This window comes from Oncorhynchus keta, chromosome 14 (genome assembly GCF_023373465.1).
Source record: "Oncorhynchus keta strain PuntledgeMale-10-30-2019 chromosome 14, Oket_V2, whole genome shotgun sequence".
Lineage (NCBI taxonomy): Eukaryota > Metazoa > Chordata > Actinopteri > Salmoniformes > Salmonidae > Oncorhynchus > Oncorhynchus keta.
In genome coordinates this window covers 64,343,789-64,356,666 of record NC_068434.1, presented here as the reverse complement: position 1 = coordinate 64,356,666, position 12,878 = coordinate 64,343,789, and the positions used below count along the sequence as shown (strand labels likewise).

General features: G+C 51.1%; 1 protein-coding gene across 3 annotated transcripts in view; it reads right to left on the bottom strand.

Annotated features, from left to right (window-relative positions):
* Nucleotides 1-12,878, bottom strand: part of LOC118378492 (ankyrin repeat domain-containing protein 11-like) — a 55,983-nt gene that overhangs the window by 21,715 nt on the left and 21,390 nt on the right. For all 3 annotated transcript variants that reach the window (XM_052462124.1, XM_052462126.1, XM_052462125.1), the window contains exon 2: nucleotides 1,945-2,090. In XM_052462124.1, the coding sequence (XP_052318084.1) occupies nucleotides 1,945-2,031 (87 nt within the window). In that variant the 5' untranslated portion in view covers nucleotides 2,032-2,090. The remainder of the gene's footprint in view (nucleotides 1-1,944; nucleotides 2,091-12,878) is intronic.

Here is a 12,878-nt window from a genome sequence, read left to right as displayed (position 1 = left end):
CAACTTGGTGATTTAGGTTTGTAGTCAAAGTTAAAAGAACTCTGAACTTAGATTTGAATGATTGCTATAATTAAAAACATCGCAAACGATTATAAAACAAATACAACCTTATGTAATGCCTGTTTTTCTAACCACTAGATTTACAGGAGGGCCAGAGCACCTGAGTTGTTGGCCGGGTGCTGACTGTGGTAAGGAAGGCTCATTAAAGAGCTCTGTGTAGGTGGCTGTTTACCACAGAGCTGGGATGCAGGACCCGATCCGGTCAGATAAAAAGGTGGCATGTAGCAGAACACACGCTCTTTCTCAGGCTAGTTCCCACTGCTGCACACTGGCACGCTCTGCAGCCCACCCTGGCAAGTCCCAGCCCCCAGCCCTCCTACAGTCATGAGACTATGATGTCATCCTTACAGTACAGCGTAGACACACAGCAAGCTCTTCCTGCTGCTTCGAGCTGGGCTTAGCAGTAACTCTGTACACCAGCGAGAGGGAGGGAGGGAACGAGAGACAATATACATAGGTCTACATGTAGGAGGAATTTCCAAACAGAAAGACAGTATACAGACAGCTGACACAGGCACACACAAAACAACATGTCAAGACAGAGAGGCGTTAGCGGCAGGCAGAAAAAAAGAGATCTGAATTAAGACAGCTGTGAGCCACTGCTTCAAGGCTGCCTTCGTGAGAAACCGTGTTTACTGGTCTCCTAGCAATGCTCTCGCTCCTCCTCTCCCTCCCAGAGTCTGATGCAATTCTGTGCGGAAGGTTGTACATAGCCGACACGCGTGTAAACTGCACCTCCGGGTTCACTGCTGCTGCTGCTGAACCACGATTACCATGATGTCATCATTCTGCGTCGAAGCTCACCGTTGCCAGCATGAAAAGCCACACGTTCACAAAAACACAGGCTGGCTTTAGCTGCCATTTGAAGGGACAGCTCTACCCACTACCTAGGGGAAAACACCACTGAAATGACAACCTAATCCCTAGTATCACAACCATGTGGAGAAACAATAACACAGGAAATGACACCTGTTATTACGTTACCATTACAACTCTGTTCACATCTAATTAACAGCTCTGTTCATTAGAATCCACTTCTGGGAAATGATTTCAGTGGTCTAACAGAATCTAGGGTGAAAATCTCTAGGAACTATACTCTCTTGTTTTGTCTGAAAGAGTAGAGAGTCTCAGTGTCAGGCTGACTGCAGCAGAATGCCCTGGCCTGCCTGCCCAGCAACTTTACGCTGCGTTTGATGAGGATCTAAATTTGCCACACAGTGCCAGCAGCCTCCACTTCTTTGGTCAAAAATAAAGAAGATTAGTTCATAGATAAAACCTGGAGTACCTATTCAGATGAGCCATATATAGCTGGCTGGCTAACGCACATAACCTATGCTATATCATTAGTCATTAAGCTGATGCAACACTACATATACAGCCATTTCCCTGGCTCTAGGCTACATCTAGAAAAACAGAAAGCACGTCCGTGTTTAAAGGGGAGGGTTGTGTGATGTTACTCATAGCACATTCAATATAGTAGCAAAGAATGTTTTAGAGAGCGGGACACGTGTATAAATTGCAAGTGACGCAACAATTCACGTCGGTGAAATAAAAAATAAAAAGTTTGACAAAAGTGCACTTTGCAAACTTGTATTGTAAGTGTTCTCAACAAGCTTTTTCTTCCACTGTAGAAATGTCACCATAGCCTAAACCCAAAATAGGACCTCAGTCATAAGAAATAATCCCCCTAAAATGCAACAATGGGCTCTTAGCCAGTTGAATGCCAACTCCCATCAAGCTGCTTATTAAAGTCCATAATGATTTGTACTGTGTAATGAGGACATGACCCCTCGATGCAGGACTCCACAGCGGGAGTGGTAAGGGGCGTGTGTGTGTGTATATGTGTGTAGATGTGTGGTGTGTCAGTATGTGTGTGTTTCTTACCTTCTTCCCACCCTGCTTCTCCACCATGTCAGTGTTGAGTGGGAAGTCTTCCAGCTGGGGGGTTTTTGAACCCCCACCCTTGGGCATCGTTCAGCTATCGCCACGCCAAACCTCATTCACGCTTCCATCGCATCGTCATCGACCGTCTGCCAAAGGAGAGAGCGAGCGAGATAGAGAGGGAGATGGAAAGAGACACGTTAGCACCGGGCTACTCGCCTCCACAGAAAACACATTTCCGCCCGCCACACATTGATCCCATTAGCAGTACATCACGCTACCCAATAACAACAATTACACCTGCACTCTGGTGTCAAAAGGTGAGGAAGAGCACGGGATAATGCCCCTGTTCCAGACCCACTCTCCACCCTGGAAGAGTAGGGGGTTTCAATGCTCTGCCATATCCATAGGGTGAGAGAGATACTAGTGGCCAATGCGGGTGAAAGACAGGCCTACAGAAGCAAGTCTAAGCAAGATTTTAATACAATCCTGAAAAGTAGCTAATCCCTTATTCACACAAAAGACATTCCTAAATGAAACCAATGTCTTGATGTCAAAAACATGAGCAGAATAATTTAGGTTGGGCGAAATTGTGGAATGCCAGTAAAACATTATTATTATTTTTTTTACTGTTGGACAGGAGACAAACATCTCTGCTTTCATGACTCCCGGTAACAGCTGAGGAATGTCTTCAGGGATATGGCACGTCTGGACAACAGCCCTGCTGCCCTACCCTGCCGAACATACATACTACACAGTGTTGGTGTGCTAGCAGGAAGTGGTGTGCTAGCAGGGAGTGGTGTGCTTGTGTGCTGCAGGGAGTGGTATGCTAGCAGGGAGAGGTCTTCTAGTGTGCTGCATGGAGTGGTGTGCTAGTAGGGAGTGGTGTGCTAGTGTGCTGCAGGGAGTGGTGTGCTTGGAGGGAGTGGTCTTCTAGTGTGCTGCATGGAGTGGTGTGCTAGCAGGGAGTGGTGTGCTTGGAGGGAGTGGTGTGCTAGTGTGCTGCATGGAGTGGTGTGCCTGGAGAGAGTGGTGTGCTAGTGTGCTGCATGGAGTGGTGTGCTAGAGTGGTGGGAATGGTGTGCATGGAGTGTGCTGCAGCTGCAGGGAGTGGTGTGCTTGGAGGGAGTGGTGTGCTAGTGTGCTGCATGGAGTGGTGTGCCTGGAGGAGTGGTGTGCTAGTGTGCTGCAGGGAGTGGTGTGCTTGCAGGGAGTGGTGTGCTTGGAGGGAGTGGTGTGCAGGGAGTGGTGTGCTGCATGGAGTAGTATGCTGAGTATGCTGCTGCATGGAGTGGTGTGCTTGGAGGGAGTGGTGTGCTAGTGTGCTGCATGGAGTGATGTGAGCATGGAGTGATGTGCTTGGAGGGAGTGGTGTGCTAGTGTGCTGCATGGAGTGGTGTGCTGGAGGGAGTGGTGTGCATGCAGTGGGGCGTGATGTGCTTGCAGGGCGTGGTGTGCTGCATGGAGTGGTGTGCTAGCTGGGAGTGGTGTGCTAGTGTGCTGCATGGAGTGATGTGCTAGCATGGAGCTAGCAGGGGCGGTGATGTGCTAGCAGGGAGTGGTGTGCTAGCAGGGAGTGGTGTGCTAGTGTGCTGCATGGAGTGGTGTGCTAGTGTGCTGCATGGAGTGGTGTGCTAGTGTGCTGCATGGAGTGGTGTGCTAGTGTGCTGCATGGAGTGGTGGAGCGGTGTGCTAGCAGGGAGCGGTGTGCTAGCAGGGAGCGGTGTGCTAGCAGGGAGCGGTGTGCTAGCAGGGAGCGGTGTGCTAGCAGGGAGCGGTGTGCTAGCAGGGAGCGGTGTGCTAGCAGGGAGCGGTGTGCTAGTGTGCTGCAGGGAGTGGTGTGCTAGCAGGGAGTGGTGTGCTAGTGTGCTGCAGGGAGTGGTGTGCTTGGAGGGAGTGGTGTGTTAGTGTGCTGCATGGAGTGGTGTGCTAGCAGGGAGCGGTGTGCTAGCAGGGAGCGGTGTGCTAGCAGGGAGCGGTGTGCTGCATGGAGTGGTGTGCTGCATGGAGCGGTGTGCTGCAGAGAGTGGTGTGCTAGTGTACTGCATGGAGTGGTGTGCTGGAGCGGTGGAGGAGCGGTGTGTGCTTGGGGAGCGGTGTGCTGCATGGTGCGGTGTGCTGCAGGGAGTGGTGTGCTTGCAGGGAGCGGTGTGCTAGTGTGCTGCAGGGAGCGGTGTGGCTGCATGGAGAGGGAGTGGTGCTGCATGGAGCGGTGTGCTGCATGGAGCGGTGTGCTTGGAGGGAGTGGTGTGCTAGTGTGCTGCAGGGAGTGGTGTGCTAGCAGGGAGCGGTGTGCTGCTATGGAGCGGTGTGCTGCATGGAGCGGTGTGCTGCATGGAGCGGTGTGCTGCATGGAGCGGTGTGCTGCATGGAGCGGTGTGCTAGTGTGCTGCAGGGAGTGGTGTGCTAGCAGGGAGTGGTGTGCTAGTGTGCTGCAGGGAGTGGTGTGCTTGGAGGGAGTGGTGTGCTAGTGTGCTGCATGGAGTGGTGTGCCTGGAGAGTGGTGTGCTAGTGTGCTGCAGGGAGTGGTGTGCTTGGAGGGAGTGGTGTGCTAGTGTGCTGCATGGAGTAGTATGCTAGTATACTGCAGGGAGTGATGTGCTTGCAGAGAGTGGTGTGCTAGTGTGCTGCATGGAGTGGTGTGCTTGGAGGGAGTGGTGTGCTTGGATGGAGTGGTGTGCATGGAGGGAGTGGTGTGCTAGTGTGCTGCAGGGAGTGGTGTGCTTGGAGGGAGTGGTGTGCTAGTGTGCTGCAGGGAGTGGTGTGCTTGCAGGGAGTGGTGTGCTAGTGTGCTGGAGGGAGTGGTGTGCATGCAGGGCGTGATGTGCTTGCAGGGAGTGGTGTGCTTGTGTGCTGCAGGGAGTGGTGTGCTGCATGGAGTGGTGTGCTAGCTGGGAGTGGTGTGCTAGTGTGCTGCATGGAGTGATGTGCTAGCAGGGAGTGGTGTGCTAGTGTGCTGCATTGAGTGGTGTGCTAGCAGGGAGTGGTGTGCTAGTGTGCTGCATGGAGTGATGTGCTAGCAGGGAGTGGTGTGCTAGTGTGCTGCATTGAGTGGTGTGCTAGCAGGGAGTGGTGTGCTAGTGTGCTGCATGGAGTGGTGTGCTAGCAGGGAGTGGTGTGCTAGTGTGCTGCATGGAGTGGTGTGCTAGCAGGGAGTGGTGTGCTAGTGTGCTGCATGGAGTGGTGTGCTGCAGGGAGTGGTGTGCTAGTGTGCTGCATGGACTGGTGTGCTGGCAGGGAGTGGTGTGCTAGTGTGCTGGCAGGGAGTGGTGTGCTAGTGTGCTGGCAGGGAGTGGTATGCCAGTGTGGGAGGACTTTCTGAACCCACTGCTAGGTGCTAGCATGAAACCATTTTTACATACTCTGCAGTGAGCTAGTGAGGCCTTGCTAAACCATCTGCAGTGTTTTCATAGTAAAGGCCAACTCTGCAGTGAGCTAGTGATGCCTTACTAAACCCTCTGCAGTGGTTTTATAGTAAAGGCCAACTCTGCAGTGAGCTAGTGATGCCTTACTAAACCATCTGCAGTGGTTTTATAGTAAAGGCCAACTGCAGTGAGCTAGTGATGCCTTACTAAACCCTCTGCAGTGGTTTTATAGTAAAGGCCAACTCTGCAGTGAGCTAGTGATGCCTTACTAAACCCTCTGCAGTAGTTTTATATTAAAGGCCAACTCTGCAGTGAGCAAGTGATGCCTTACTAAACCCTCTGCAGTGTTTTCATAGTGAGGCCTATTCTGCTGTAAGCTTAGTATGGCCTCTCTTGCCCAGTTCCCTCCTGCTGAATCGCCATGCTACTAGATTAGCCCTATTCTCTTTAGTATCCACTGCCCTGTCTGCATGTGGAGAGGTCGCTTCCGAGCTCTTATGAATAAATTATACGTACAGAGTTCCTCAATATTTTTCTCCTTCATAATGCATTTTTCACCAGAGTGTGTGCAGAGGGCTGGGCTGGAGCCTGCCCCTCCTCCCTCTCTCCACTACCCGGGAACGCTGCCTGACACTCAGCTCTGCCCTGGAGCCTGCCCCTCCTCCCTCTCTCCACTACCCGGAAACGCTGCCTGGCACTCAGCTCTGCCCTGGAGCCTGCCCCTCCTCCCTCTCTCCACTACCCGGGAACGCTGCCTGGCACTCAGCTCTGCCCTGGAGCATGCCCCTCCTCCCTCTCTCCACTACCCTGGAACGCTGCTTGGCACGCTGCCTGGCACTCAGCTCTGCCCTGGAGCCTGCCCCTCCTCCCTCTCTCCACTACCCGGGAACGCTGCCTGGCACTCAGCTCTGCCCTGGAGCATGCCCCTCCTCCCTCTCTCCACTACCCGGGAACGCTGCCTGGCACTCAGCTCTGCCCTGGAGCCTGCCCCTCCTCCCTCTCTCCACTACCCGGGAACGCTGCCTGGCACTCAGCTCTGCCCTGGAGCCTGCCCCTCCTCCCTCTCTCCACTACCCGGGAACGCTGCCTGGCACTCAGCTCTGCCCTGGAGCATGCCCCTCCTCCCTCTCTCCACTACCCGGGAACGCTGCCTGGCACTCAGCTCTGCCCTGGAGCCTGCCCCTCCTCCCTCTCTCCACTACCCGGGAACGCTGCCTGGCACTCAGCTCTGCCCTGGAGCCTGCCCCTCCTCCCTCTCTCCACTACCCGGGAACGCTCTCCACTACCCGGGAACGCTGCCTGGCACTCAGCTCTGCCCTGGCGCCTGCCCCTCCTCCCTCTCTCCACTACCCGGGAACGCTGCCTGGCACTCAGCTCTGCCCTGGAGCCTGCCCCTCCTCCCTCTCTCCACTACCCGGGAACGCTGCCTGGCACTCAGCTCTGCCCTGGCGCCTGCCCCTCCTCCCTCTCTCCACTACCCGGGAACGCTGCCTGGCACTCAGCTCTGCCCTGGAGCCTGCCCCTCCTCCCTCTCTCCACTACCCAGGAATGCTGCCTGGCACTCAGCTCTGCCCTGACGCGCCCCTCCTCCCTCTCTCCACTACCCAGCTGCCTGGCACTCAGCCTGGCGCCTGCCCCTCCTCCCTCTCTCCACTACCCGGGAATGCTGCCTGGCACTCAGCTCTGCCCTGACGCCTGCCCCTCCTCCCTCTCTCCACTACCCGGGAACGCTGCCTGGCACTCAGCTCTGCCCTGGCGCCTGCCCCTCCTCCCTCTCTCCACTACCCGGAAACGCTGCCTGGCACTCAGCTCTGCCCTGGAGCCTGCCCCTCCTCCCTCTCTCCACTACCCAGGAATGCTGCCTGGCACTCAGCTCTGCCCTGACGCCTGCCCCTCCTCCCTCTCTCCACTACCCGGGAACGCTGCCTGGCACTCAGCTCTGCCCTGGCGCCTGCCCCTCCTCCCTCTCTCCACTACCCAGGAATGCTGCCTGGCACTCAGCTCTGCCCTGGCGCCTGCCCCTCCTCCCTCTCTCCACTACCCAGGAACGCTGCCTGGCACTCAGCTCTGCCCTGGCGCCTGCCCCTCCTCCACTACCCGGGAACGCTGCCTGGCACTCAGCTCTGCCCGCCTGCCCCTCCTCCACTACCCGGGAACGCTGCCTGGCACTCAGCTCTGCCCTGGAGCCTGCCCCTCCTCCCTCTCTCCAGTACCCGGGAACGCTGCCTGGCACTCAGCTCTGCCCTGGCGCCATGGTCCTCCCTCTGCAGCTCTCCTACTCAAAGACAGCTATTTATATCCCAGAGCCAGCGACACACAGTCAGAGGAACACTGCTCCCCTCTCCTCCTGGCATAAGGAAAGCGACACGCAGCAAACCTCTGCCTCCACCCCTGTTCTCTGGCCCCGTCCCCCAAAGCCCCACACACTCCAAGCTCACATTAAGCAGCACAAAGTGGCAAAGGGGTCAACTACTAACAGAGATAAACAAAGATTCTATGATCCACACAGTGTGCAGACCTAGTTTGAGCTATCTAGAACAATAAACTCCACACTATTTTAGGATAATCTAATCTACAACTCCAAACCTGCATTGTAAATTCACACATTTCAGGTTGTCTTCAAGGATTCTGGGGTGGTTTTGGCACAGGGGCTAAGTAAGTGTGTTATTGAGTCCTCAGTCAGTTCCTCTAGGGGTTTTTGGCAGAGAGTCTTCAATGCATTATCTGTGTGTTCGGGGCTCTCATCTCTTAGTGGGGAGAGGAACACAGACGACACAGAACCCTAAGAGGAAACACAATAACATCCATTCCAAAACACAGGCCTCATTTCCTTCGCCTTCCACCCCATTCAAAAGCTGCACAGCATCTGCTATCAGTCTGTGTGTGCGTCACACAGAGGGACCTCTCTCCACAAGCCAACAGCTCGAATTCATCACATATGAGTAAGTCTATGCACTGTAAGGTACTGTAGAGAGGCCGAGGCCCTGGTCCAATGCTGGATCCTGCAGCATCCGCTTCCCGCTCTTTTACACTGAACACAACAAACCCTGGCTCTCTTCCTTCCAACCCCATAAATACACACCATGTGTGCAGTCTGTCCACACCCCCCAGGGGTCCCTTCCTGCCACTCTGTAAACAGGGTCTACCCTGGGGGCGGTCAGATTTTTTTCAACGCTATTGATGCAATGTTGAACAGTTATCTTGCTTCAGCATTACCTACATGAGTAATGAAATGACCTCACCGATTTGAGTTTCACTTTGACATTGTTTTGTCTGGGAGGCTAGGTAAATAAAGCCCACGTCATCCTCACAGCACTGCTTACAGTGGACGAGCAGCTCACCAGGAGCCAAATTGCAAATGCTAAAGGCCTATTGGAGAGAAAGTTGATCTGCTATCAAGGAACAGCAACATTTCAATAAGTGTGGTAAGTGTAAATGTGGCATTTTCAGGCAAAGTGACGTACGTTCCTTATTTTGCTTGCAATATCTTATTGGAAATGCATTATCCGTTCAATTTCAACAGCATAAACACGGTGCACATGGCAGTTAAAGGTCTACATAAACAGTCTTTGATGTGGGTTGTTTTGGTGACAGCCGTTCCAGGCACCAATGTCACCTGACAGCAGTGATTGGTCATGTAACTAGGAACCACGCACTTGAGGCATTAGACAAAGCAAAAAGCATCGGCTTGCTTGCTAGCTGACTATTCTCAACTATGATTGGTGCTTGGAGAGGGTGGGTGGGTTCACACACAGGTTAGAGATGTTACTCTTAGCCTGAATCAGACTATCCCAACAGAGGCAGGGTTCATTGCACTGACCCAGTAGACGAGTGAAGAATGTGGTCTTTTATGGGTTCCCAATGGACGTTTTTACTGAGACTGACCCCTGGTCAGCAGAGCTGGAGGTTAGACTAATGTGCTTTCTTCTGCTTCACCACTCCATTGAGGGCCCTCACCTTTTTCTCCTGCTTCAACAACATTGACTGTCCTCTTTCTCCTGCTTCAACACTACATTGACAGTCCTCTTTCTCCTGCTTCAACACAACATTGACAGTCCTCTTTCTCCTGCTTCAACACAACAGTGACAGTCCTCCTCTTTCTCCTGCTTCTACACTACGCAGAGCCCTCACCTCTTTCTCCTGCTTCTACACTACGCAGAGCCCTCACCTCTTTCTCCTGCTTCTACACTACGCAGAGCCCTCACCTCTTTCTCCTGCTTCTACACTACGCAGAGCCCTCACCTCTTTCTCCTGCTTCTACACTACGCAGAGCCCTCACCTCTTTCTCCTGCTTCTACACTACGCAGAGCCCTCACCTCTTTCTCCTGCTTCTACACTACGCAGAGCCCTCACCTCTTTCTCCTGCTTCTACACTACGCAGAGCCCTCACCTCTTTCTCCTGCTTCTACACTACGCAGAGCCCTCACCTCTTTCTCCTGCTTCTACACTACGCAGAGCCCTCACCTCTTTCTCCTGCAGAGCCCTCACCTCTTTCTCCTGCTTCTACACTACACAGAGCCCTCACCTCTTCTCCTGCTTCTACACTACACAGAGCCCTCACCTCCTCTCCCTCACACTCTCACCTTCTCCTGCTTCTACACTACACAGAGCCCTCACCTCTTCTCCTGCTTCTACACTACGCAGAGCCCTCACCTCTTTCTCCTGCTTCTACACTACGCAGAGCCCTCACCTCTTTCTCCTGCTTCTACACTACGCAGAGCCCTCACCTCTTTCTCCTGCTTCTACACTACGCAGAGCCCTCACCTCTTTCTCCTGCTTCTACACTACACAGAGCCCTCACCTCTTCTCCTGCTTCTACACTACACAGAGCCCTCACCTCTTTCTCCTGCTTCTACACTACGCAGAGCCCTCACCTCTTTCTCCTGCTTCTACACTACACAGAGCCCTCACCTCTTCTCCTGCTTCTACACTACACAGAGCCCTCACCTCTTCTCCTGCTTCTACACTACACAGAGCCCTCACCTCTTCTCCTGCTTCTACACTACACAGAGCCCTCACCTCTTCTCCTGCTTCTACACTACACAGAGCCCTCACCTCTTCTCCTGCTTCTACACTACACAGAGCCCTCACCTCTTCTCCTGCTTCTACACTACACTGTGGCAGAAAATAGACATTTTATAACTGTGCTCTCCCCAAAGAACGTAAGAGGGACGCTTTGCCACATTTTGGACTTGGCTGCACCACTATGTAAAAAAATAATGTGGCTTGTCATTCTGTGGGAGAAATATCAGAACATTTAACTTAAGTTGATCAAATATTTCTTCACAATATAAGCGAAGCAAGGAGTACATGGCAGTTGACTATACGTGTGAACGTTCCAAAATGCAATTAGCAGTAAAACACAGCTCTCAAATGTGCACCGCACATGTGAACAGTTTTATGTGACAGAGATGAAAATATCTTTGAAAGAGGGGAGATCTAAAGATCCAACATTGATCATGCATTTCTAATATGACTAGGATCATGCCTTTTGCTGGTGGACAATGAAAGAAAGTTGATTTGAAAACCAATAGAACATGAGAAACGCTGGTTTCAATTTGGGGTGTGAACGTTTAAACATTAAAATTAAGTTGGGATCCTTAACGTTAAGAAAAATCCCTCTGGAAATTTTACTGGTCTATAAATGATGCTTCTGAAGCAGGACTAAAGTCCATCACCAGGCGACGAGAACGGTCAATCAAATAATCAAGCTGCTGCGCTGCTGCAATGCAGCCTGCTTGCCTGGTACCTTGACTTCCCAAGACAATTAGGAAAAATAAAACATCTAGCTACCATACCATAAACTGCAGCATATCAATCAGCGATGCTTATTGTCTTGAAAAAAAAAATAGAACATTTTATGCCGGAGCAGAATTCTACTGTCGGAAAAAGGTACAGACCGGCATTCTTAAAAGTGATCAATTGTCGCTATCGACATGTTACTGTAGCTGCGTTCTGTGTTTGTAAAAGTTTGCGGTAGAGATGACGTCATTGCCCGGGAACACATATGTAATAGGACCATTATCGTGCATTGTAAATTGACATGGAATTTAATATTTTTTTTTCATATACATATATATATATACACACACTGCTCAAAAAAATAAAGGGAACACTTAAACACCACAATGTAACTCCAAGTCAATCACACTTCTGTGAAATCAAACTGTCCAATTAGGGAGCAACACTGATTGACAATACATTTCACATGCTGTTGTGCAAATGGAATAGACAACAGGTGGAAATTATAGGCAATTAGCAAGACATCCCCAATAAAGGAGTGGTTCTGCAGGTGGTAACCACAGACCACTTCTCAGTTCCTATGCTTCCTGGCTGATGTTTTGGTCACTTTTGAATGCTGGCGGTGCTTTCACTCTAGTGGTAGCACGAGACGGCGTTTACAACCCACACAAGTGGCTCAGGTAGTGCAGCTCATCCAGGATGGCACATCAATGCAAGCTGTGGCAAGAAGATTTGCTGTGTCTGTCAGCGTAGTGTCCAGAGCATGGAGGCGCTACCAGGAGACAGGCCAGTACATCAGGAGACGTGGAGAAGGCCATAGGAGGGCAACATTCTAGCAGCAGGACCACTTCCTCCGTCTTTGTGCAAGGAGGAGCAGGAGGAGCACTGCCAGAGCCCTGCAAAAGTGCAGATTCAGTCTTCCCAGCCTGGTTCAGGTCTACAATTTTGTTTCTGGTGTCCTTTGACAGCTCTTTGGTCTTGGCCATAGTGGAGTTTGGAGTGTGACTGTTTGAGGTTGTGGACAGGTGTCTTTTATACTGATAACAAGTTCAAAACAGGTGCCGTTAATACAGGTAACGAATGGAGGACAGAGGAGCCTCTTAAAGAAGTTACAGGTATGTGAGAGCCAGAAATCTTGCTTGTTTGTAGGTGACCAAATACTTATTTTCCACCATAATTTGCAAATAAATTCATTAAAAATCCTACAATGTGATTTTCTGGATTTCTTTTTCTCATTTTGTCTGTCATAGTTGAAGTGTACCTTTGATGAAAATTACAGGCCTCTCTCATATTTTTAAGTGGGAGAACTTGCACAATTGGTGGCTGACTAAACACTTTTTTGCACCACTGTTTATATGTAATTAAAAGCTTGGCTACATTTTCTGGTGCCTCCCTCATGTCAGCATCGGTGTGGACATGAGAGGGTGTAGCCAATATGCATAGGCTATCACCTACACATTGACATGTCGGCAAATGATGTCAATTTGCATATACTTACATTTTTTTCTTAAAACATAAGTGTTTTTTTGGTCTTCAAATAAATGCAATTGGCTATTTTGTGATTTGGACACCAAAACACATTAAGACATTTTACTGTAATAGAGGAGAACTTATCATTTGTAACAATACCCTTTTTACATCTGGACTCCCAAAATTAAGAACAGAGCAGACCCTACTAACATGAATGCTTAGTTTGTCACGCGGTGCCGCCAGCAGCATTTTGGCCATAGACTTGTGATAGCTGTCTAGTCTGTGTTTGATAAACGTGCAATGAGAATAAAAAAAAAAACACATTTCTATAAGGAATTGGGAACTCACTGAGAAATAATC